Source organism: Lampetra fluviatilis, chromosome 2 (genome assembly GCF_964198595.1).
Source record: "Lampetra fluviatilis chromosome 2, kcLamFluv1.1, whole genome shotgun sequence".
NCBI lineage: Eukaryota > Metazoa > Chordata > Hyperoartia > Petromyzontiformes > Petromyzontidae > Lampetra > Lampetra fluviatilis.
The window spans coordinates 16,573,916-16,600,533 of NC_136276.1; the positions used below are offsets into that span (position 1 = coordinate 16,573,916).

The 26,618-nt window shown below is 45.5% G+C and overlaps 2 protein-coding genes across 16 annotated transcripts in view; one reads left to right on the forward strand and one right to left on the reverse strand.

Moving 5' to 3' along the window:
• Window positions 1-9,831, forward strand: part of LRRFIP2 (LRR binding FLII interacting protein 2) — a 50,778-nt gene extending 40,947 nt beyond the window's left edge. For 9 of the 15 annotated variants that reach the window (XM_078871139.1, XM_078871182.1, XM_078871202.1 and 6 more), the window contains 9 exons: window positions 334-426; window positions 2,124-2,216; window positions 2,562-2,657; window positions 4,153-4,297; window positions 5,866-5,915; window positions 6,672-6,771; window positions 7,817-7,896; window positions 8,033-8,137; window positions 8,278-9,830. In XM_078871139.1, coding sequence (XP_078727265.1) covers window positions 334-426; window positions 2,124-2,216; window positions 2,562-2,657; window positions 4,153-4,297; window positions 5,866-5,915; window positions 6,672-6,771; window positions 7,817-7,896; window positions 8,033-8,137; window positions 8,278-8,388 — 873 coding nt within the window. In that variant the 3' untranslated portion in view covers window positions 8,389-9,830. Of the gene's footprint in view, window positions 1-333; window positions 427-2,123; window positions 2,217-2,561; window positions 2,658-4,152; window positions 4,298-5,865; window positions 5,916-6,671; window positions 6,772-7,816; window positions 7,897-8,032; window positions 8,138-8,277 lie in introns of all 15 variants that reach the window. The other 6 variants (XM_078871218.1, XM_078871226.1, XM_078871235.1 and 3 more) reach the window with 4 other exon arrangements.
• A 1,263-nt stretch (window positions 9,832-11,094) lies between these two features.
• On the reverse strand, window positions 11,095-26,192 carry LOC144937232 (phytanoyl-CoA dioxygenase, peroxisomal-like). Its single transcript, XM_078864615.1, has 5 exons — window positions 26,065-26,192; window positions 14,181-14,291; window positions 12,890-13,066; window positions 11,575-11,773; window positions 11,095-11,265 (listed from the first exon to the last, which is right to left on the reverse strand). The coding sequence occupies exons 1-5, from the start codon at window positions 26,190-26,192 to the stop codon at window positions 11,095-11,097; spliced, it is 786 nt and encodes a 261-aa protein (XP_078720741.1).
• Window positions 26,193-26,618: the final 426 nt, after the last annotated feature.

Below are 26,618 nucleotides of genomic sequence, written 5' to 3' on the forward strand. Positions count from 1 at the left end.
AATTACAAAAACGTTGCCCAAGAATATTTTCAAAATTGTAATTACAAAAATATTTATTTTTTGTAATTAATATTTTGTAATTAAGGTTCCATATGTCTATTTTGCAAAGGTTAGGGATATTTTTTGATTTTTCTCATTAAATATTTGGATTACAATAACACGAATATGAAAACCCAGACTTGTGGAGTTTGTGATTTCAGAGCAGAAGACAAATATCACCCATGTTTAGTTTGGTATATGATGTATTTAACAATACACATTGGTTTTATATAGGTGCTTGAATATATCTGAAGTGAGATGTTTTCAACTGTTGTTTATTTTTGATATTCCCAGGACTTGGAGAGACAAAAGCATGCGCAAAGTGTGCTGCAGTACAAATATGACGAACTGCAAGAGGGCCTCAAGCAGAGGGATGCACTCATAGAGGTGAGCAGTTGGTAGCAGCAATTTTCAGCACTCCCCTGGGCCCAAATTAGTGTCAAACTGCCACTTAGGAGTTTGTGCACAAACGCCACCGGGTAGTTATGGCAACTGTCAGAAAATCAAAAGCTTTTCTTTTTTGCGAGTCATGCCATTATGCTCGTGTTCACAATTACTGGAAGCAGGCTTTACCGCAGTAATTGTATTTTTAAGTATCATTGCAATTGTTTTGTTATATGGGAATATAGTTACGTAAATAGTAACATAAACAAATTATAACTGACATTTTCAATACACGAGATACTCATTTCTGAAAATTCCAAAGCATATAACTGGGCTAACCTGCCGAAAAGCAGAATGGGTAGAGATGTTTTATTGCATTATCCTGTGCGACCTTGATATGTCCTCTACAGTCATTAGTAAACCTCACAATAGCTAACATTTAATTATTCTATCTCGATGGCATGCCTGAAAATCATCAAGGAATTAAGTCAATTAAAATGTGCAAATAATCACCTCATATGTGATTGATTTGTAAAGCGTTTGTAATTACTGTAGTCTGCCAGGTTACCCTAGTGAATGCCAAGCATAGCATCAATCCATGTGCTATTGGCGACCCAGCGCTAGTGAGCATGGAAATATCATGTTTGTATTGTGTGGCATGCATGTATTTGCACTGCATTTGGTGTACAAAACGTGTGGAAGTACATGAATGAGTGCATTGATTACCTAATTATGTCAACGTCTGTTTACGTTGAACATTCTGATACTTGTAAATATAGCTTGTGGTGATAATCGATACATTCATTTGTTGACACCATCTAATATCTGTAGACTATGACTCCACTCCATTTGAATGAGTGCGATACACAATGGCAATATGGGTTATGTGCCTTGTGGGTGCATGGACTTGTTCTCAATTAAAGTACATGTATGGAATAGAGGTCAGAGTGCTGGGCTGACAACTATGAGGACCTCCGTTTCAATCCACAAAGCCATCTGTGATTAAACTCTCGCTCGGTCCTCAAGTGTAGTTGAGTTGACAGTCGCAAAAAAAATAAAAATAAATCTGTTTATGGTCATTCAACAATCTCATGACAGGGTACATGGGAAATTATTACCTCTACTGTGTAAAGGGTAAAAAAAAAACGTGAAGGATTTTTTCAGAAATTCTGTGAAAGATATCTTGCGCAGCAATTTTCTGACACACTGCAAGATATCTGAATGGATTCATCAAAGGCGAATTTGTACTGTTACTAATTGCTATGGCCTCCCAGGTTGATATCGCCATTAAGTAAAACAGCTGCTGTTTGGGATTACCAGCAGTAGGAAGACAAATGATCAGTAATAGCCAAGCCACTGCTATATATGTCGGGTGCCAAGCAATAATATATTTTTTTTAGAGAAAGAGCACATCCTCCCAAGGTCTAACCAAGTTTAAAAAAGTAAAATCATTGTTTATTTGTTTTGCAATTGGATAAGTTGCATTATTTGTTGGTATCACATTCACCGCGGTCAGCACCCTCAATTGCAAACTTGGATGCCTCCATGCTGGTAAGTTTACAATATATTGAGCCTTTTAACGAATACACAGGACATACCTGTTAGAATTAGCGTATGATATTCTTCTTCATCCGGCCTCTGCCATTTCTACTTTCGTTTCTACCAAATGCTTTTTCTCCTTTGCCTTCTCACGCTTTCAGGAAATTAAAACACTGCAGCGTAAAGAAGAATCATATGTGCGGGAGGTAAATGATCTCCAGGAAGCAATTGGGTGGAAAGAAAAGAAGATAGGGGTATGTGAACATGTCGGTGTGTGTACAGCACATACCTTTAAATTAAGTAGGAAGGACATACACCAGTAATGTTTGTAGGGATACCATTACATTTTAAGAAATATTTAAGCAACTACGAAAGTAAAACTGGACAAGAATGTAATGCATATTCAAATTGTGCATGCATAGTTATTACTGGACTCTTGAAAAGATAGCAGCTGCGCCATACTTTACCCCCTTTTGCCTGCTGTCCTTTGCACTGTGTTTAAACTGTACGCTCCTTTGAACTGGATTGCTCTCGTCTGTTTTTCTCACTGCTGCCTTTCTTCTACTCTTGTAACTCCTGTTCCCCGTAATGGGGGCCAGGCTCTTGAAAGGCAAAAGGTACACTTTGAGTGTATCATGAATGAAAGAGATGAACTCAGGCAACAAGTCACTCAACTTAAAGAAGAGTTGAAAAAGGTATGAGAGCACTCAACTTGCTTTGAGACTGCACTGTTAGTGGAATATAGTATATACATGAAACAAGTCAACTGCAAAGATTCCGTCAACCAGCAGAGGAAGTGATTAGACTTTCCATTCTACCAGAGCAGCGGTGCATATTATAACATACAACTCAGCTTGTGTTAATCTGCATTCAAACAGGATGCTTGCCTCAAGACTCTTTTGCCACTGTACAGTTCAAATTTTTAAGTAAAATGTGTGACTATTCTACTCATTATTATGACCAATATACCTAAATGGCTACCATCTGTAGATGAAACGGCACAACCCAGGTGTATCTCTGTACGAGTGCCACATGTAGAAAGTGGTCACGTGGCTTATCGTGGTCAGAGCCAGACCAGCTGGGATCCTACACTCAAAATGTTGGCTCCGACCCAAGACTGTGTCTCACTCTGTCGCAAGTCACCAATGGCTGTACAATATAGGTTGTGTATATTTGCTTTGTATTAGCGTACCGCAGTTGAGGGCTAAGTTTGTACGTGCATCTCATCATGGGACCTCCTTTGCCAGTACCAAATGAAGTATGTGTAGCAGCATATCGATATGGTATGATAGTAATGTGGCAAAATATTCCCCACACAGCTTGAAGGTGATTATAGATAATATTATTAAAGTGGCACCAGGAGAAGTTATGTATTGTCTTCTGGGATTCCCAATATGGTTTAATTCGAATGACTGCAGGAAATTACTAGACTGGAAACTTCATAAGTTAGCACCTGTACCAAGATAATACGAAAAAAGGGAAATTGAATGGATTAATATATATGAAAGACATGTCACCCTTAGAATTGCATGGATGTAAATAGATACTAGTGTGACTTACCTTCTGCATTACATTTGGAAGATGCTAATGTTGTGACATTGTCTAGTAACAGGAATCATTCAAATGCGTTAAATCAATGCAGCATTATAGTTTTTCCATTGCAACCACATTGTCTTCATGATCTTGTTAAGAAAAGAAAGTCCACTTTTCATATTTGTGGCATAAGTCATTCAAAGTTTGAACATGAGTTTAAACTCAAAGGCATACTGGGTCCGCCCACAGGTTTGGCAGCATGTAAAAGTATTAAAACTGTTTTTATTTTACCAGTTAAGGCCCACTGAGCTATATTAATCTTTTTCAGAAGCGAACTGGCCACAATTCATAGCTCAACGAAGTAGCCTATCATGTGGAAATGTATAGCAGCAAGATACTCGAAACGCATGTTTCTAAATGTGGTGGGAAAAACTGGAGGAGCTGAAGAAAAATCCACACGACCACGCGGAGAGAAGCACCGCAAACCCCAAATATCATACAGATACAGGGCATCAGGGTCGGGATCGAACCCACGACCTTTGTATAGCAGACGTGGTAGTTAGCATCTTGCCACCGTGGTGCGTGTGCGTACGTGGTGTGCTGGCAATGCGGGCACGGTTGCGTGACTTTGCGCGCGGCGTTTCCTGTGCCATGCAGAAGCACGGGCTGGTGATGGTTCCGGAGGGGGAGGTGAACGGGGAGGTGGGGCCGGACGGGGAGCCGCTTGCCGGCGGCGGGGCGGTGACCCTGGTGTCGCGGCAGGCTGCACAGCTGCTCGAGGGCGCGGGGGATGGGCCGCTTGGTGAGACGTCATCTTGATCCACTCGCTGCCTGGTGACATTGCCTCGTCATCATTGTCACCCAGTCGTGTTCTACCCACTGCTGGATTAAGGCCTCCCTACCACGACATTGTGATCCTCATTATCACTCGTCGTGGTCTCGCGATGCCACAATCCAACGCTTCCTCCCGCACCACGCTACCGCACACGGGCACAATGCATCGCCCTCGGCTCTTCTCCACTATTACTCAGAATCAGAATCTTTATTGAGACTAGAGGAATCCGATGAGCTATGAAGCCCTTTTCACAGATGTCCACTAGACTCACATCTCCTCACATGCACATTTGAATTGTTAAATTTTTTTTCAAGATATGCTCAATTAAAAAGGATTAGGGCCACTCACTTTACAGTACTGTTGGATTAAATGCACCATATTTCTCTTCATTTAGTGCATGCTATTTACAAATGTTTATATTTCATGCTAAAAGATGATACAATTTTACAGTTTTTAATAAGATGATGTTGCCACGTATTTTAGGTTGCGTGTAACAGCAAGAGTGGTCATCCCTTGGATAGGTTGTCTTTTTAACTTCAGTAATGTGGATTTTTCACAATTGGCTCACAACTCCCCACATGCACATTTGATTTGTTTTCAGTTTTTCAAGACATTCATAATATTGTTTTTGGTGATTTTTAGTACTTGCAGTTGTGATTACTGTTGCTGTGCTGTAATTTTAAGAAATTACTTTAAACTTCGATGTAAAAAACATTCTCGACGAACAGGTAAAGGTGGTCTGGTTGCGGTGATGGGTGTGTTAGTAAGCACATCTCCACAACTCGTTTACGTCATTGTAAAGGTTATTGTGAACTTGAAGGCATACTCTCAAGTAATATTTTTTTCTTTTAAGTAAATACTGACGTTGGCAAAATGAAGTGCTTTACGTCCCATATATAACTTTAAACTTGACGAAAGGCAAGCCATGTTTATCAAATTGTCGCGTTGACAAACTCAACATTTTATATTGTGCATATAGCGTATAATGTAACATCAGAGTAGCTTGTGAGACGACAAATAATATTGCAAGATCATAGGAAATGCAAATATTCACAAGCCATAGTATATTTCTATTTGGTTGATAACAAGTTGAAGGAAGTCTATTTTTTTTACTTCTGTCAAGGACTGTACGTGGTTGACCATACCCCTCAGTTGCCAAGAAGCCCTCACCAATTGGACACACCCAATTTTAAAGTTTAATGTAAACTTTACATCATTGCCTGGTTTGTTCTACACTGATGCCATCTAGTGGCCAAGTAATACAGGCTGGGTCTATCCTGAATTTTAGTGATAACTTTGTTGAACTATAAATTATATTTGCAATAGTTAAGCAGATGACAAAATATAGGGTGATCTGAGTCTTTGGAAAAATAGTACGTATTCACCAGCTTTCATCCGTTTAGTATATTTATGCTTTATATGGTTCACATTTATTCGTGTGTGTGTGTGTGTGCGTGCAATTATAGCTGTGTTAACATACGCTATTCAAAATCGTACATTCAAGTATTGTTGTGGATTTGATTTCTCCTATTCAGACATAAGGTTGAAGAGGCTGGTTGAAGACAAGGAATCACTTGTAGAGCAGGTGATTGCTATTCCCAGGCTACACACACTGAAGATATGAAGTAACACATTCCTGCGGAGGGAGCTGGTAGGAACGTTGGGTTGCTCGGTCAATGTCCAGGGTCAACGGCGGCGTGGTGTATTCCGCAAATATGGCCGACTGTGAGGGCGGGCACAAGCCGGCGTGAGTAGGTTAAACGTTGAGTTTTATAAGGGCACCACGGGGTGACCAGCCCCTCCCCACCCAGCCCCACCCCTCCCACCCCCCACACAGCCCCACCCTCCCCACCCAGCCCCTCCCCACCCAGCCCCTCCCCACCCTCCCCACCCAGCCCCACCCTCCCCACCCAGCCCCTCCCCACCTTCCCCACCCCACCCAGCCCCTCCCTGCACGACGGACGGATGGACACAATAATCCCCTGTGGGCTGGTGTAACCAGGAGGTTCCTACCAGTATTAATAACTTGCATCCCCTATCCATCCACTGCTGCACGACGACCTTCCCACGAGGTGTCAGTAGTGGATGTCATTTGACCATACTCACCACACTGGTCGGTACGCGTTGATGAAGTGGAGACCCAGAACAAATCTAAATACTATACACCATTGATGTTAGCTGTGATCGGGAATTTAAGTCCAATTTCCGAGTCTGAAGATGTTGCTCTACTTAATATCGCATTGCTTCAGATGTCATTTCATTTGTTTTTTTAGTGTACTTTTTGGGTAAATGTAGTGATTGTTTCAATTTTGGTTCTATGTGAATATTTCCTGTGGCACAGGTGAAGAGCCTGAAGATTCAGCTAGAAGAAACCAAACAGAAATCGGGAAAATCGGATAGCGACCCCACAGAAAACGGCATGGATGGTATCGAGACACAAAGTAAGCACACAACTCCTTCATGGCTTCACGGCCAAAAGTATGGTATTACTTAATAAACACATTTCTTGTTTAACATATTTGTATTTAATACAGCTCACTTTTTACCAAGCATATACAGCCATCTGGTAATGAGAACGTTACCACTGCATGCTGTTTACATAAGCCTTTACCATTCCGATGACGTACGTATACAGAAGAAAAAACTAAAATAACTTTATCGGTACCGAGGCTCCCACAAGGCCATGTGGGAAGGCATGTAACACAGTTTGGTGCCAGCTATCATGGGGTGTGGTTGTGTCCCTACAGTTATCTGCGGTGAGTACAATGTCTTTAAAAACAACGGCGCTATGTTTCTCCAAATAAAATTAATCCTAACCGCTTGCACATTCCAAGATTCATTGGTGAACAGGACCCACCCTATAGCTTGCAGACATCTCAACGGGAAAGGATTAATAGTAAATGTTAATGCTCCAGACATCATTTGCAAGATAAAAAAGCGTTGTGCCTATGGAATGAACCAAATGTTCACATCAATACAAAAACATTTTAAAATGAACCATGCTGATCTTGGCATTTGTTAAAACGAGCTACAATTCTTCTGACATCCAGAATTTATAAAGCATTTAATATGTAACTACATTTTATACTGCCAGTATGTTATCTATGATCAAGTCACCCTGAATGCACTTGTTCTCATCATATCCCAGAAGTTCAGTGCGATTAAGCCTGGATAGTGCTTGGATGGGTAATGGACCATGCACGAACAGGTTGTCATTGGGCTTGTGGGGTGTAGTGGGCAGTAGATGGCAGTGCAGCAGCATCGATTGTTGTGCTATAGTTCTATTGTTCCCTATCTGTGCTGACTTCACCATCCCACAATATTCAGCACGTGAGGAGGCACTCATCCAGCTCTGGATATTTTATCTACATATGTAATGGCAATCTAATCAACTTGGGCCTTTTTGGTGGCATTATAGAGGAGTGTGTATTGCATTAGGTTTCATTATGTGACTGCATAGTGCGTGTTGTCTTTGTTTTCCCTCAGGAGATGTAACCAGACAACTCAGTGAGCACAAGTTTAAGCTTTCAAAAGCGGAACAGGACATCACAGCATTGGAACAAAGTGTAAGCTTTCGCATTATTTTGGCCCATCTTTTCAAGTTGAAGTGTTTTTTCGTTTTGCTTTTTGTGTGAACTCAAGTGCCAAACACCAGATTTTAAACAGAGACGTGCACACATGCGCATGCATCTGTGTTTGCAGATAGCTCGCCTGGAAGGTCAAGTTGCACGTTACAAAACTGCTTCGGAGAATGCAGAGAAAGTTGAAGATGAGCTTAAAGCAGAAAAGCGTAAACTGCAAAGAGAGGTAAGGGAAATGTACAGATAAGACATTGCTGTTGGAGGAGGATGGCTGTGGTGGTGTTAATGGTGTTCATAGCATTTGCACATTATTGTGTGTTATCGGCACACCATTTCTGCTTATACTTGCCACTGTTTTCTTTGCAGCTGAGGTCAGCACAGGACCGTGTGGAAGAGCTGGAGATCACCAATAGTCAGCTTACAAAGCGGCTGGAGAAGATAAAGTCCACCAGAAATGTGGTCCTTCCTCAGGAATAATGATGCACGCTATCCTCTTCCAAGCAAAGCAACGTTGCATCGATTGGATTTACTATTGTTCTGACTGCCTTTTTTGCTACTGCTTTAGTTCACTTCCGCAATGCCTCATTAATTTGTTAAAGCCTCCCCGTGTCTTTTCAGGGGTCACTGTTCCCCGTTGAACACAGATTGTGGATTATCATGTTCACGCTTTCATTTATTTGTTGTTGTTTTGGATGATGTGTGGCAATCAGATTGAAACCGAATGGCTTATAGTTTGCCCAACATTACAGTTGTTGGTGACATGAAGCCAATAACGATACGTTCAAACGTATAACATCCTTTTTGCGTTCACGAAGTGTACAACTGTTCTTTAAGCTTATCAAAACTGGTGTGTTGAAACACTTATATACCATTCATTCGCAGGATTTGGTAGGCATACATTTTTCAGGGCATGTGTCAATTAACTTTGCAAGGAAATATATTACGAACGATACAGTGAAATGTTGCACAGGTCCTTTTCAGTCTTAACTTTTGCTCATTTTTTTTTTTATATGCTGTGGCCTCGCAAGCTGAATTTGTTTCGTCTTGCGCTCCGGGTCTCCCAAATGGAGGGGGGAAGACCATGCATTTTTTTCTGAAATGTCCATGCTAAAACATGTGCAGGTGTTTCAAAAACTAAATGTCCCTGACAGTAACATCTTTAATATGCATATGCACTGATCAAAGTTACTTTACTGTTGCAGGTCTATAAAGCTAAAGTTAATTGTGCCTTTTTTTAACGAGTAAAGACATTTTAATTTAATATGCATAGTATCATGCACAGTGATAGGTTCACGTGTTTTCTTTATGAACGCTGCAAAAAGTCCGCAGTACAAATTATTTGTAGCACGACTATCAACAGAAAGCATATCCTTTTGCGCTGACACGAGTAGCATATTCTCTCTTTCTCTTCACTCGTAGGAATGGTACAGCAACAGTTCAGTGCTCAAGCATCCACCGTGTATATAGTAAAAACTAAAATCCAAGAACGAGTTGTTGCATCTGTGAGGCATCTCAACATTTATCTCATGGTTTATGCCTAAAGCCAAATAAGCATTTATTGTCAATCATAATGGGCGTTCATGTTTAATGAACGCTCATTTATGATTATTGTCCTAAAATGTTAATTCTTTTGTTGGGGTTTGGTTTTAAGGGTGATATGCAAAATGTGTGGAATGATGTGCTTCATGCGATGTTAAGAACTGCTTTCAGTGTATTTTTATTTCTGGAAAGAAAATGCAATCCAATCAATTCTCTTGTCTCCTTATTTTTCACGTCTCATTTTGATGTGAAAGAGTGGTGTTTAAAGTGCTCTTAATCTGGGCGATGTAGTTTTTTTTTATAAGCTCACGATGAAATGTGTTCAGTTGCGTTTAATTCCGCATTTGGAAGTTTAAAGTGCTTTTGATTTGGATGATGTAGTTTTTTTTTTATAAGCTCACGATGAAATGTGTTCATTTGCGTTTAATTCCGCATCTGGAAGTTTTGTGAAAGAGTTTCCGGAGCAGACCGGAAGCGCAGTGACTGACACGGAGTCGATCTCACGAATTTCTCAGCTAGATTGCAGGTCGGGATGGCAAAATCTTTCACAGCGACCGCTGTGAGTTTATGGTTTTCCTAAAATAATTTTCAGCGAAACTTTCATAACAAGACATGCAAGTCACATTATTTAATATTGATTCGTATTTTTGCACCGTTTTCAATTTCTTTTCCAACGTATTTGCCTTTGCTCCAATTTATGTATTTTCTCTATTTGTAGTTTCCATTGTACTTGGGTTTTTTAGTGATTGCTTTTGTCTTTGGTGGTCATCTGGGCCAAACTTGCTAATGAGACTTCTCTGGTCTATTGAGTTCTCACCTGGTTATCCAAAATAAACTTGAAACTTAGGGAGGTTTTGTATCCACTAGTGGATTGAACAAGGATGATGATAAAACTTTAGTGTAATAATGATGAAGCATGGAGGTAAAGATGCATTCATTCAGACGGCTCATTAGTTGATATAGAAACTGGATTATGCTCGGACTGAATGGATTCTCATAACTAATTGGGAGACAACAGGTGACCGAGTGCACTACAATTAGAAACACAAGTTGCCAGGTTCGATTGTATGCCCCTTTTAGTACCTAATTAGTGTCAAAGATTTTCAGTGCAGGATTCTTCTTGTTTGCATGATGACTCAAAGCAGTAGGGCTCATGGCTGGATGCTGGATACAGCACGAGAGCCATATGATTCCCACCCCTGATATGGGGTGTAGCATGAAGGGGCGTGTGGAAGTACTAGTTCACACACATACCACAATGGCAAGAGAAACAATTAGTGAATTAACCTCCACCCCCGAATTTTAACGAATATATCAAGCTGCCAAGGAAGGAAGATATCGGCATGTGTATAAACTACAAGATGTTCACAAATGTGGACAATGACCTTGGCTGCTTTGCTGGGCTGTGTGATAGTTGTATGGATTAAGCTAAAAAAAGTGTACTCGCTAAAAAAATTGACTCCTCATGGCACCTAAGTATTTGCTTCGGCATTACTCCTACGCATTGGGAATTATTGCGATTCTCACAAACATTAATTTACGTGGATTAACACAGGGCTGTGAAACGAAAATTTATTGCTCGTATTACAGCTGTGGAAAGCTGACAATCTATTGGCAGTCGATCATCGCGTACGCACACACCCATCAGCAAAGTCGGGGACGCACCTTGCGGAAACCGTCGGTGCGATTCATTCCGGAGCCATGGATAAGCAAAGGGTGAAAGAACACGGTGTCGCCCTTTTCCATCGTCAGGTGAAAGCGTGGGGTCGCTGGATCAAAGTCAAGCACCGCATGATACAGCTTGTTCACACCTCCCTGCACACGCACGCACGGACATTGCCGGGTTTGTGTAACTCGGATTTATCCCTCACCTTGGAGAGATCGTCTATTTGTGACCTCTTTCACCGCAGAGATAGAGCAATGGAAGTCAAGCTCGTGTAAGGCAGCCGATGACCGTGAAAGACGGCAACGGGTCGGGGATGCCTTCATACAGCAGCTGACATCGTGGCTGATGACATTGAATTGTTATCAATGGATAATAAAATAGTGTCAACTGTTTGCTTTCTGCGGAAATAAAATTGCTCCCAACAGCGGACGGACGCGGCAACCTCTCCCACCTCCCACTGGGTACGCGTGAGGCTTGAGGTCTCCCTTGTGCGTGCCGGGGAGGACCACCAGGGTGCCGTTCTCTAGGTCGATGGGCTGCATGGCGGTCCAGGCGCACTCGATGCGGTCCGCAGGCTCGAACGGGAAGAAGTGCAGATCCTGGTGCAGCGGATGGCGCGAGGTCTTCAGGCCTGCAGAGATACGGAGAGACCGACCTCATGGTGGAGGACACGAGGCGGCGTGTATCTGGTGTAAGCTGTAAACTTGTTTAAGCACGGTTCCGATACAATACCAGATTTAACACGTAGTAGGCTTTCGCGACCGGTATTAATAATAAAGGTTTTTGGGTTAGATCGCGTTATTTATAAGTGTCGCAACCCTCCACCACCCGACACGGCCAATCAGTAAAAAAATGTGTCACGTTGACAAAATAAACATTTCACTACTTTAGCGCACCGGCGTGTTGAAGAGTGGATCCGAAACATTTACAATTTGAGTACTCAATTGTTTCAAAAGGGATCTGGTCACAAATGATAGCTCAAAGAAGTGGCTTATGTCGAAATGTATAGCAGGCAAAAACTCTTAAACGCATGTTTCTAAATGTGGAGGAAAAAACCGGAGGACCTGCAGAAAAATCCACGCGACAACGGTGAACAGTCAAACTCCAAATATACAAGCGTCAGGGTCGGGATCGAATCCACGACCTGCATACCAGGCGAGGTAGTTAACGTCTCGCCGCCGTGGCGCTGATATCGGATGCCACGGATATCTCGCCAGCACTTGCTTACAAGGGGTGTGCTTATACTCGGCTTCTGCTGCACCACATTTGTGCTCGGTTTTCTAAAGGTTCTCTGATTGTCCCACATTAAGCCAAATACTAATGAGTGCAATTGGCCAAACAACCCAATTTAGCGTCTGAAACCTACATTCATTATTAGGTGTGTAATTATTATCTGGCAATCACCCATTAATCAAATCGCCCAAACATTTCTACAACGCCAATTTACCAATAATTTATCCCGTTATTGTCATATTTCGGAAGCCAAGCAGTTATCGATCCTGGATAGTTGCTTGGATGGTTGGCCACCATGCAGTAAACATGCTGAATTGGTGCTGCCTTGTCAGCAGAGAACAGGGAAACAGAATCCATTGGTGTATATCAATGCAAACATGACTCCTTGTAAAAAAAGGTGTCAGTTTCGTTGCCAGATAAAAGGGTAAAAAAAACAATTATCAAATTGTAACTTCATTTAGTGGATGTAGGCGAGCACCAACAAAACATTATTTTTTAATGTTTAGAGAGGGAATTAAAGACGAGGGGTCAAGCTACCCAGTGTCGGGCGACTTGTTGATGAGCATGCTGTGAATAGCCGTGATGTCCGGGCCCGCGAAGCACTCCACGTACTGCAGGATCTGCAGAGGCAACATGGGAAGGAGTGGGGCAATGGCACCACAGGGATTTTGTGTGCCAGGGGTTGGCAGAATGAAACCACAACGAGCCGTTCTCTCTCTCGAGTTACAATGCAATATTTTGCCTCGCATGAGGAGCATCTGCTTTTCATTAATTTAAATGTTTAACGTGCGATTAAAATGTACTACTTGGACATGATGAATGCAAATGCAATCAACGGGCAAATTGCCCTCAGCTTCAAATCTAGACATAATCAAGGCAACGTTTTTCGTCTTAAAATGTTTTAGTGTTTTCTCCGCATTTCATTTTAATTGCGCGATTGGTGTTACGTCGCCGCAGCAAATGATGCATTCATAACTCTTGCATGGCAGTGTAACCAACCAGTGTTAGATAACAGAAGCAAGACATTCACATAACGACTTCTGAGATCCCTTCAAGTTATCCTCTGATCCACACTAGGGGGCAGCACATTCCCACCAACCCCACTGCAGGGGAACACTCATCACGTGACCGAAACTCACGCAATTTTGTCAAACTGAAGTGAAGTACGAAGTTCAATGGGTTTTGTTTAGACCATCGCTACACGTGCCGACTCGTCTACATCACAGGCAGCTGCCTGAATTTTAGTGACGGCGGCTAAGTGGCTCTGGCCTCAGAGCCACTTTGGCCACCCCCCAAATAAGGGACACACGATGTTTTTTACTGGTAGGAACCACCTGGTTCCACCAGCCCACAGGGGATTATTGTGTCCGTCCGTCCGTCGTGCATCCAACAATGGGAGGGGTGGGGCTGAGTGGAGAGGGGAGGGTGGGGAGGGGCTGGGTGGAGGGGCTAGGTGGGGAGGCGAGGGTGGGGAGGGGCTGGGTGGGGAGGGGCTGGGTGGGGAGGGTGGGGGGTGGGAGGGGTGGGGCTGGGTGGGGAGGGGCTGGTCACCCCGTGGTGCCCTTATAAAACTCAACGTTTAACCTACTCACGCCAGCTTGTGCCCACCCTCACGGTCGGGCATATTTGCGGAATACACCACGCCGCCGTTGACCCTGGCCATTGACCGAGCAACCCAACGTTCCTACAGGAATGTGTTGAGCGTATGAATCGATTTTAATTGATGCCTTCTATTTCGTGTTTATTTTATACAATAGAATACATTTGTGGCATTATACATGTCCAGTTAGTGGTATGTTTTAGAAGTATTATTGTACTCAATTGTAACAACCTGTATCGCTCCAGATCTTCATCTGCCACCAGACCCTTGATGACAATAAAACCATTGTCTTCATAGAAGGCTCTCTGCTCTGGTGTCAGAATCCCATTGTCCAGCGTGTACCTAGAAATAAGAATCACCTCTTTAAAATCAAGAATGAAATTAATGGTGGTGGCCCCCATTTTAGCCAGGTGGATCATTCATCCATGTGTTTTTCCATTAGTCCTTCCAAGATGGGAAGCCCAACCTCAAATGGCCCAGCACAAACCCCGCGAATCGCACCCCACGTTTCACTTACGACAGGGAGGTTTTTCACGTATCTTAAGTGTTTGATCACACAAGTCAATCCAAATATATACAGCAACAGATTTGGATGAACACCAATATCCCAAACAAGCGCCCGATTGCGGATTTTGTAATGTACCTCTGGGATTTAATATACTGTACCTCTAAAACAATGGTTCACGTTAAATCAAATCTGCACATCTCACGACAGATCCGCTCGCGACTTTTACAAACGGAAATACAAAGACAGCTCAGTGTGCAGTTGTGGAAAGAATATCCCCAGAGCACCGACCACATAGTCGTAAGCTGTTTTGAACTCTAAAGCATTGAGGAAAACTGCCCATTAACCGATGCTATTACCTGGATAACTAATGCAGACATATACATTGATATTCATCCATCCATGTATGTGTGAGATAATAACCTGCACTTAGATGAGAGGCTATGCTGGGATGTGCCTTAAGCAACATGATTTCGGCTCTGATGCCGACGTTAAGTGAAACGAATGCAATGAATGTTAAACATAAACAATTGTGAACAATACATGGGCACGAATGTTGGTCCAACAACAAATTACATTTTGGGGAATTTGTGTTTTGTAATTACTGCATTAAAACCTTAACTGAGAGATGGTATAAAGGGTGGTATGAGGGTCTTAACGAGCCCAAATTCATGGTATGGTTTACCAAGGGCTGGGAATTGGGGTTTAGGTTTTGGGAGCAGTAGTTCCCAAGACACCTTTTTTTCCACAGTATAGATAACATCAACTGTTTGCACACAATACCAGCATACGGAGCAATTTCCAGTTCTCTTGTCAATTCACTGATGAACGTCTTCCTATCCTGCATCGGCCATGGGAGTTGTTTGACCATACTTCATAATGCTGGTCAGGGCAGCTCAGTGAAGGGGACATGTCCAGGATGGGTTCATATAGCACACGCCACTGATGTAACGGCTGCCAATAATTGAATTGAGGTAGCTGGGCATACAATACAGTGCCTCAACCACTTCATTGCTCCCAGCCTCATTACCGTTGTACGATTTTCTTTTAACCGCTCACTTGTGCGAGAGTGCAATAGAGATACGTTTCGAATGCACAAAAAGTGCACGAGAAAACCACTTATCATTTGTGCATTACGTAAAAACCATCAGCATTTTCTGTAGAAATGCATCGTGGTCATCCTATTCTTAGGTCACCATCAAAATGAATTTGCGCAAATGTGACTGACTGACAGGCAACACAACTAGCCAACTCAAGTTTTAAATCGAGTAATGTACTCCGAATAATAGATGCTGGCATGTTAATATAATGCTTCATACACTGGGCATGAAACCTACGCGTAGCCGGTTTTATTCGCTATCCCTTATCACAATGGACACGTTTTTCAAAATCCACTCCACCTCCGTCTATCCAAACAGAAGTCAACCAGCAGGTCGCATGTGGTGGCATAAAGTGTGGGTACTCCACACTCAGTGCCGGATTAAGGTAGTGCGGGGCCTGTAGCATATGTTATAAAGCGGCCCTAAATTTCAAAAATAATATTAAAACACACATTTGAACTTGCATATTAAATTGTATTTTTTCATTTGCTATACAACCAGATAATACGACAAATCGCTAACCTTAAACACCCAGTCGTTCATAAAAGTTGAAGACAGTATAGTATACTAATAGGGTTTTTCCCCTTTTTTCTGGTGTTCGACCAGATGACGCCAAAACGCCTTACGGCGTCATCTGGTCGAACACCATATGAGACGAGGCTCCAAAGAAAGCTGTCTCTGGTGTGGGCCAATCAATTTCAAAGACAATGCATAAATTACCAGAGTATTGTTTTTTCTTTGCATTTGACTGCAAGTATTGCGGTTAATGTAGACATGATTCCTTGCAAAAGGTGTCAGTTTTGTTGCCAGAAAAAAGGGGAAACCCCCTATTAGTATATTTTGGTACTGGCAAAAGAGGTCCCATGATGATGAGACAGTATAGTACTACAGTAATAGACTAAGTGCAGAATCACTGAAACCGGAATTGATAGTTTGAAAGCATTTAGCGCGGGGCCCTTGAAAGTGCGGGGTCCATAGCATACGTAGCTACTTTTGCTGCGAGGATAATCCTGCACTGTCCACACCTCTTCCAAGACCTCTGGCCATCATGGAAGCGTAGGCCAAATACGCTCTCGGGGACGTCTCTAGAACTTCCTCTGGCGGGAGGCCTTTCGTTGGCAGTGGCACGAATAAGCAATTGCAAGGGTGCGCCTTTACCCGGCCAATCCACTGCTCAAGGTGTGAGAGCGCGAAGTAACAATCCACCAGAGCTCCTGCACACTATCATCTCATGCCACCATCGCTCCATCTTCCCGCTCGCTGTCCTTCCAGGACGCACCCCCATTGCCTTCTTGGCTGTAGTCGTTGTCGCTCGCGGGGTTAACCTGTGGAACGAGTTTTGGGCGACAGCCAGGAGGGAAAAACCACACACGACTGGTCGGCATGTTGTCCCTGTGCCTTTACACGAGGAACCGAGAGATGCGTGCTTGCCTGCTGCTGTCGCGAATGACTCCACGAACGCTGCCAAATGTGTCGGATCAGCAAACTAACGAGAGTAACACGAGCGCGACAGCGGTCGGTGTGGGCTGGGTGGGTTGGCACTGGAGCTGTCGGACAACGGGCTTCCCTCCCAAAGTGAAAGAGGCGCCGCAATTGTAGACACCACACACCGACGCGCAAGACGGCGGCGTGGAATACCGAGTGTGCAGGCGGTGCAACTACACTGAGATAGGGGGCCCAGGCGCCGTGGGGACCAGAATATGAAAGAATGGAGAGCGGTCGATGGGGCAGTCAGAACCAACGTTGACCGCGCCGGCGACTGGTTCCCGTTTCTCACGCACAACGCCGGTCGAGAAAGGGGCCGTCCATAAATGACGTCACGCGATTTTGGACGATTTTTGACACCCCCTCCCCCCCATCGTCACACGGCGTCACAAAAAGTCAGACCTCCCCTCAAATATGACGTCACAAAGCTCTGCCCTCCCCCCCAAAAAAGCATGCTTCAAATCGCTTTAAACTATTGTCATTGTAGTGCGTATTTAATGTGCCGCTGCATTCTGATGTTGTAGGAGAAAACATTTATTAAAAAGTCGATTTAATTAAGTAGAACGTGTGGTCTATATTTATTTAAAGTTGCGCATTTTGATGTGACGTCACATTTCTCAAACCCCCGCCCCCCTCGTCACACATCGTCACAAATGTCTGACCCCCCCCCCCCCCAGGTGCGTGACGTCATTTATGTACGGCCCCAAAACCAACGGAGCGAGCACTCTCGTTGTCGACGTTAAAAGAGTCGACGAGCACGTGTCTGTGTTGATACGGCTCGGAGATGACCCAGGAACAGTCGAAGTCGCAGTTGCGCCATCGTCCCCAGGTGGCTCGTCTCAAGCTCGGTTCGTAACAAAGAGGAGTCAAAAGCGACCCCCCCCGCTCCTCTATTTTAAAAATGCAAGGGTTGGGTCTTCCATCGCCGGCCGGAGTAGGGCGCGGCCACCCAAGGCAACGGTTTGACTTCACAAACAATGATTGGAATTTGCACGGGTTGATGTGCAACAGGTCATCATCCATCATGTCACAGGTTGAGCCGGGCAATTGCGTTCAGAAGTAGCGCGAGTGCATCGTTGAGATGATGGCCTCCTCTCCACAGTCGTGATTCCGGGCATTGAAGCGGCCCAGTTTTGGGTGACCACGGTCGGACGCTACCGGAGAGTTTTTTTTTAATGTTATATTTGTGCATCGAGTAACCACGTCTGCCTGCCTGCCACGGTTTGTGCGGATGTGGTCTAAGGCGCTGTGGCTCAGGGATTTTCGCGGAAAATCGAAGCCAGTGATCATTTTTTTTGTCGGACATTAAATGCTAAACTCCTGCAGTGTGGTGGGGGGGGGGCGAGCAGGAATTTGTACCACCCCAAGGGAGCAAGACTTTAGCCGTATCCGAGAGCGTAGACTTGGGAGCATAGAGACACAGTACAGCGCTAAATGGATGCTGCTACACTGCTTTCTGTTGCCCATAACGCAGGCCCGTGGGTAATCTACTGTCCTGTATAATGTATAATAGGCGACGTTTTGGGGCATGGCCCTTCTTGGTAGCACGTAAAAAAATATTTTTGGCGGTGGGGTAAAGTGTGGGTAACTCCCACCTCTTTCAACACGTTTGGCCAACGTGGAAGAGTTGAACAAAAATACACCCAAGGGGGATTCGCTTGAGCACCCTCTGTGGAGGTCCTGCCGAAACCTGCTATTTTTTTAATTTTCTTTGAAGGCAGTGTTATTATTGACGGTTGTGTCGAGGTGTTTTTTTTCATGGATCATGTGTCCTTGTGCACCACTGCCAACGCAACATCACCAAATAATTATACACTTCTACGAACTTTAAATTATGGATGCGTATTTGCTAATATTGGTCATCAAACAAAACGTGACCCCCCGCCCTAACCATCGTAGAACACTGGTAGACCAACGAGAAGAACAGCATCCAAACTGCATGTACAATACAGTACCACTACTATTATCATTGTGTATAAACGCCACCACTTATCCGAACCCTGTTCAGAAGCAGTGGGCATGTTTATTACATCGACAATAATGGACATAGACCGTGGTAAAAAAATGCGAACAGCATGGATGGGTGGTGAGGAAGGGATTTCCAGACCAAGATAGCAGCAGAGGAGAATGAGCGACCTCTCACTCAGGGAAGATTGACAGGGACCATCTACTCAAAGTTTACTTTCTGGTGTGTGGGGTGCATGGAGGGGAGTTCGAGTGACATGAGAGGGGAAGAGGTAGGAGATCGCGTGTAGAGTTTTCACTGTGTTTGTTTGTGGTGTCTTTGTGGGTGCGCAACATTTTTTTACAAGTTGTCACCGAGAACTGGTTAAGATGGTGCGATTTTAAATTACGGCAGCAACTGTACAGATAACACATTTCTACGACGACAATGACAGAGCTGTGTGTGATAGTGCGAACATTTGTGTCAAATTGTATGCACAATATTGTTTTATATTTAGTAACGCACGTTAGATGACACACTGTTGTAGTTCTGGCAGGTATCTGTCATTTATTTTAATATTCGATTTGTCTAGGTTGTGATTCATTCATTATACGCAATGACAGAAGCCAAACGTATTGTCCAGATTCGTGGATATCTCGCATTTAACGATGGCTTTGATACGCTGTTCAATCACACACCATAGACAGATATTTTAATGCAAACAAGTATCTTATTTATATTTTTATAATATAAACGTCACTTTTTGTCTGTCCGTCTGTCCGTCTGTCCCTCTGCGTACGCTCGCTTTGGAGGGATTTGGCGCTCGGGCCGTGGGGTTTAGGAAGAAAAAAATTTGCAGGTGGGCACGCCCCCGGCCCCGCGGTGAACGTAGGCATTTCCGATTTTTCGTCCGTCGCCTTTAAAACGGTCCGATTATCGATTTTGTGCGATTTATCTTTATTTATTTATTTACGCTTGATTTATTTACTTTTTATTTATTTATTTATATTTATTTACTATTACTATTACCGACCGGCGCTGACCACGGCGGTTGCCCCTGGCAACGGGTTGCTACGCCTTCGCTGCGGGGTGGACGCCATTTTTAATTCCCGTTAAAAATATGCACACGCATTAACACGCGACGCTGAGGTAAATACATCAAAGTTTCACTTTCTCCCCACTCCAATGTGTGCACTTACTATTATAGGGTCGGTAGATAATAAAATTATAGCGATTATACAGTATTTTTGTAGCGCGGGGGGGGGGGGGTTGGGGGTAGCGGCCCAGCCCCTAGCCTCAGCCGGGTGGGCCATCTAGGCGAGGCGGGAGGCTCTGCATGGTACTTGGCCTCGACACCCTACACGTGTCAGGAGAAGACTTTTTGTGCTATAAACTCGATATACCCAGCGTTGCCCGGGGGGGAAATACATTTAAAATCTTCTGAAAACTTTAAAACATTACATACCAATGAAAATACAACTGTGTAATTACTTTTAAACCCGACGCACCAAGAATCGATTTTCTGAATCGCGCAGAGGAATCGATGGTTGTAGATTCATTTAGAATCGCCCTGTTCCCCTTTAAAATAAGTTGATTATAGAGTCGATATAAACTGCTACAAATGAGAAATATCAGGCGTTGACTGGGGCAAAAATATTATTAAAAACTCCTGAAAACTTTCAAACATAACATACCAATGGAAATAAAACTCTGTAATTAAACATGTAGCCCAAGTGCGAAAAGAAGCGATTCTTTGCTATCGTTGCTAAGGAATCAAGGGTTGTAGATTACTTTAAAATCGCCCTATTCCCTTTTTAACAAACTGCGTGTCGCAGACACACACATTCACACATTTTGCTTTTACATTTAACATACAAAACGTCAGCATGTACTGCTGTCATCATAGACACAAATATATACACCCTCACCACTCTCCCTCACCACTCTCCCTCACTCACCCTTTGTGATGATGGTGAGTGGTGAGGGTGAGTGGTGAGAGAGTGGTGAGGGTGAGTAGTGGTGGTGAGGGTGAGTAGTGAGGGTGAGTGAGTGGTGAGGGTGAGTGGTGAGGGTGAGTGGTGAGTGGTGACGGTGAGTGGTGAGGGAGAGTGGTGAGGGAGAGTGGTGAGGGAGAAGGGTGAGGGTGAGTGTTGAGGGTGAATGGTTAGGGTGAGTGGTGAGGGTGAGTGGTGAGGTTGAGTGGTGACGTTAGGTGGTGAGGGTGAGTGGGGAGGGTGAGTGCTGAGGGTGTGGTGAGAGTGAGTGGTGAGGATGATTGGTGAGGGTGAGCGTGAGTGTTGAGGGAGAGTGGTGAGGGTGAGTGGTGAGAGAGTGGTGAGGGAGAGTGGTGAGGGTGAGTAGTGGTAGTGAGGGTGAGTGGTGAGCGGTGAGGGTGAGTGGTTGTTGTGACGGTGAGTGGCAGTTGTGAGTGGTGATGGGTGAGTGGTGAGTGGTGAGCGTGAGTGGTGAGGGTGAGTGGTGAGGGTGAGTGGTGAGGGTGAGTGGTGAGAGAGTCGTTAGTTTTGAGGGTGAGTGGTGATGTTGAGTGGTGAGGGTTAGTGGAGACTGGTGAGTCGTGATTGGTCAGTGGTGATTGGTCAGGATGAATAGTCAGTAGTGAGGGTGAGGTTGAGTGGTGAGGTTGAGTGGTGAGGTTGAGTGGAGAGGGTGAGTGGTGAGGGTCAGTGGTGAGGCTTAATGGTGAGGTTGAATGGTGAGAGTGAGTGGTGAGTGGTGAGGGAGAGTGGTGAGGGTGAGTGGTGATGGTGAGGGGTGAGTGGTGAGGGTGAGTGGTGAGGGTGAGGGGTGAGGGGTGAGTGATGACGAAGAGTGGTGAGGTTGAGTGGTGAGTAGTAAGGGTGAGTGGTGATGGTGAGGGTTAGTGGTGAGGGTGAGTGGTGAGTCGTCAGTGGTGAGGGGTCAGGGTTAGTGGTGAGGGTGAGTGGTGATGGTGAGGGGTGAGTGTTGAGTGGTGAGGGTGAGTGGTGAGTGGTGACGGTGAGTGGTGAGGGAGAGTGGTGAGGGAGAGGGGTGAGGGTGAGTGTTGAGGGTGAATGGTGAGGGTGAGTGGTGAGGGTGAGTGGTGAGGTTGAGTGGTGAGGTTAAGTGGTGAGGGTGAGTGAGGAGGGTGAGTGCTGAGGGTGTGGTGAGAGTGAGTGGTGAGGGTGAGTGGTGAGAGTGAGTGGTTAGGATTTGTGATGATGGTGAGTGGTGAGGGTGAGTGTTGATGTTGAGGGTCAGTGGTGAGGGTGTGTGGTGAATAGTAAGGGTGAGTGGTGAGAGTGAGTGGTGAGGGTAAGGGTGAGTGGTGAGTGGTCAGTGGTGAGGTTGAGTGGTGAATAGGAAGGGTGAGTGGTGAGGGTGAGTGGTGCGTGGTGAGGGTGAGTGGTGAGTGTTAGTGGAGAGTGGTGAGTGGTGATTGGTCAGTGGTGATTGGTCAGGATGAATGGTGAGTAGTGAGGGTGAGGTTGAGTGGTGAGGGTGAGTGGTGAGGGTGAGTGCTGGTTGTGATGGTGAGTGCTGAGTGGTGAGGGTGAGTGGTGAAGGTGACTGGTGAGGCTGAATAGTGAGGGTGAATGGTGAGAGTGAGAGTTGAGTGGTGAGGGAGAGTGGTGAGGGTGAGTGGTGAGGGGTGAGTGGTGAGGGTGAGTGGTGAGGGTGAGTGGTGAGGGTGAGGGGTGCGTGGTGAGGGGTGAGTGGTGAGGGTGAGTGATGACGAAGAGTGGTGACGTTGAGTGGTGAGTAGTAAGGGTGAGTGGTGATGGTGAGGGTTAGTGGTGAGGGTGAGTGGTGAGTGGTCAGTGGTGAGCGGTCAGGGTTAGTGGTGAGGGTGAGTGGTGATGGGTGAGTGGTGAGTGGTGAGTGGTGAGGGTGAGTGCTGAGTGGTGACGGTGAGTGGTGAGGGAGAGTGGTGAGGGAGAGGGTTGAGGGTGAGTGTTGAGGGTGAATGGTGAGGATGAGTGGTGAGGGTGAGTGGTGAGGTTGAGTGGTGAGGTTAAGTGGTGAGGGTGAGTGGGGAGGGTGAGTGCTGAGGGTGTGGTGAGAGTGAGTGGTGAGGGTGAGTGGTTAGGATTTGTGATAATGGTGAGTGGTGAGGGTGAGTGTTGATGTTGAGGGTGAGTGGTGAGGGTGTGTGGTCAATAGTAAGGGTGAGTGGTGAGAGTGAGTGTTGAGGGTAAGGGTGAGTGGTGAGTGGTCAGTGGTGAGGTTGAGTGGTGAGTACGAAGGGTGAGTGGTGAGGGTGAGTGGTGGGTGGTGAGGGTGAGTGGTGAGGTTGAGTGGTGAGGGTTAGTGGAGAGTGGTGAGTGGTGATTGGTCAGTGGTGATTGGTCAGGATGAATGGTGAGTAGTGAGGGTGAGGTTGAGTGGTGAGGTTGAGTGGTGAGGGTGAGTGGTGGTTGTGACGGTGAGTGGTGAGTGGTGAGGGTGAGTAGTGAGGGTGAGTGTTGAGGGTGAATGGTGAGGGTGAGTGGTGAGGGTGAGTGGTGAGGTTGAGTGGTGAGGTTAAGTGGTGAGGGTGAGTGGGGAGGGTGAGTGCTGAGGGTGTGGTGAGTGGTGAGGGTGAGTGGTGAGGGTGAGTGGTTAAGATTTGTGATGATGGTGAGTGGTCAGGGTGAGTGTTGATGTTGAGGGTGAGTGGTGAGGGTGTGTGGTGAATAGTAAGGGTGAGTGGTGAGAGTGAGTGGTGAGGGTAAGCGTGAGTGGTGAGTGGTCAGTGGTGAGGTTGAGTGGTGAGTAGGAAGGGTGAGTGGTGAGGGTGAGTGGTGGGTGGTGAGGGTGAGTGGTGAGGTTGAGTGGTGAGTAGGAAGGGTGAGTGGTGAGTGGGGAGGGTGAGTGGTCAGGGGTGAGGGTTAGTGGTGAGGTTGAGTGGTGAGTAGGAAGGGTGAGTGGGGAGGGTGAGTGGTCAGTGGTGAGGGGTCAGGGTTAGTGGTGAGGGTGAGTGGTGAGGGTGAGTGGTGAGGGTTAGTGGTGAGCAGTGATTGGTGGTGGTGAGGGTGAGTGGTGAGGGTGAGTGGTGATGGTGAGTAGTGAGGGTGAGTAGTGAGGGTGAGTGGTGATGGTGAGTGGTGAGGGTGAGTGGTGATGGTGAGGGGTGAGTGGTGACGAAGAGTGGTGACGTTGAGTGGTGAGTAGTAAAGGTGAGTCGTGAGGGTGAGGGTTAGTGGTGAGGGTGAGTGGTAAGGGTTAGTGGTGAGGGTGAGTGGTAAGGGTTAGTGGTGAGGGTGAGTGGTTAGGCTTTATGGTGATGGTGAGTGGTGAGGATGAGTGGTGAGGGTGAGTGGTGAGGGTGAGTGGTGAATGGTAAGTGGTGAGGGTAAGTGGTTAGGGGTGAGTGGTGGGGATGAGTGGTGAGGGTGAGTGGTGAGGGGCAGTGGTGAAGGTGAGTGGTGAAGGTGAGTAGTAAGTAGTGAGGATGAGTGGTGAGTGGTGAGGGTGATTAGTGAGGAGTGAGGGTGAGGGTGATTAGTGTGTAGTGAGGGTGAGTGGAGAGGGAGAGAGTGAGTGGTGAGCGTGAGTGGTGAGGGTGAGTGGTGGTGGTGAGGGTGAGTGGTAAGCGTGAGTGGTGAGGCAGAGGGTGAGTGGTGAGGGTGAGTGGTGAGGCTGAATGGTCCGAGTGAATGGTGAGAGTGAGTGGTGAGTGGTGAGGCTGAATGGTCAGGGTGAATGGTGAGAGTGAGTGGTGAGGGTTAGTGCTGAGGGTGTTTGGTGATTGGTGAGTGGTGACGGTGAGTGGTGAGGGTGAGTGGTGAGGGAGATTGGTGAGGGAGATTGGTGAGTTGTGAGGGTGAATGGTCAGGGTGAGTAGTGAGTGGGAGTGGTGAGTGGTGAGGATGAGTGGTGAGTTGTGAAAGGTATTGTCAAAGCCCACCGGGCTTTGACAATACCTTAGTATCTATATATATAAAATCGCAAATCTGTCTGTCTGTCTGTGTTTCGCCGGACCATACGCAGTTTCATTGGACGGCGGTTGCCCCTGGCAACGGGTAGCGATGCATTCGCTGCGGGGTGGACGCCGTTTTTAATTCCCGTTAAAAATATGCGCACGCAATAACACGCGACTCTGAGGTAAATTCATCAAAGTTTCACGTCCTCTTCACTCCCCCCCCACCACAATGTGTGCAATTACTATTATAGGGTCGGTAGATTATAAAATTCTAGCGATTAGACAGTATTATTGTAGCGCGGGGGGGGGGGTAACAGCCCCTGTACCCAGCCTCAGCTGAGTGGGCAATTTAGGCGAGGCCGGAGGCTCTGCACGGTACTAGGCCTCGACACCCCACCACACTATAGGCCGTACATATTACTGCACAGCGGCCCAGGAGATCGTGGCTGGGGGGGGGGGCAGGGGTAGCAGCCCATCTGTGTATATATGTAAGGTTATTAAGAAATATATTTTTCACCCGGGCAACGCCGGGTACTTATGCTAGTCTGTGTATATATGTAAGGTTATTAAGAAATATATTTTTCACCCGGACAACGCCGGGTACTTCTGCTAGTTTATTATAAAGCAGAGCGTCAGTCATTCAATTACTCTTGACGACGTGCAGAACAATGATGTTCTTCTTTCTTCAGTGTCAGGTGTCGTCGTGTATTGACGACGTGTAGAATGATGTCCTTTCTTCAACGTCCGTCGTACGGTCGTGTCTTCACCGTGATCATTGTTCACGAGCTTGATGGTTCTACATTTACCATTTTTCTTGAGCTCGTGTGATCCACGGCACGTGACTTTCAGTTCAATGCATTTCCCCCTCCAGTAGCCACAAATGTAGCATCTTTTTCCTCCCCCCCCCCAATATTACTTCTGCAAAACTCACTTTAAGTCTCCATAAACTGACTTGCCATATGTTTCGGCTCTACCCGATTCAACAACTGCAAATCTTAAAATTACCTTTCAGCACCTCCACTGCTTCACCACGACGCCTCTGAGGACGTTTACTCTTTCCCCTTCTCCTGTACCGTAGCCCACTGATAAAACTCATTGCATGAATGGGCCAGTGTGTAAGAATTAACAATGTGTTTCTTATTAGAAGCAATGTATCTCTCTTTTGAGACAATGGAGGCCTTACACATATGACAGACCTCCACAGATTGGCCTTCACGCCATCCTCCTCTTTCGGAGGTAAATGTTTGGCCTCGAGTTCCGTGCCAGGTGTGGCCACAGCTGGTTCATCAATCTGCCATCCTTTCTCGGGCAATTCACTTCCCATCCTTTCTCCGAGGTCAGAGTAGTTTAGTGTGTATTTGGCCTCGAGTTCTGTGTCTGGTGTGGCCACAGCTTGTCAGCATAATGTAGTGTTCTGGAGTAGGGCACCCTTCGGCGCACCATGAGCCAACCTCCAAACCTTGTTGTATGTATGTTGAACTTCTTTTGCACCATACGTAGCTAACCGTACTAATTGGAGGCAATCTCAAGTCAAGTTAGACTTCTACCTGTGGCGCCAAGTTTCCTTGACAAAATAACATAGATTCGACAACCATTAACGAATAAATTATAACTTTCATAATTATTTTTGTGATTAGCTAGAATGTACATCATACGAATGAGATAATTAGTTTGTAATCCTTCGCATTTTTAATAAGGATAATTCCATGACACTGTGTGGAATGTGCCCACTTCACTCACAGTTTGTGAC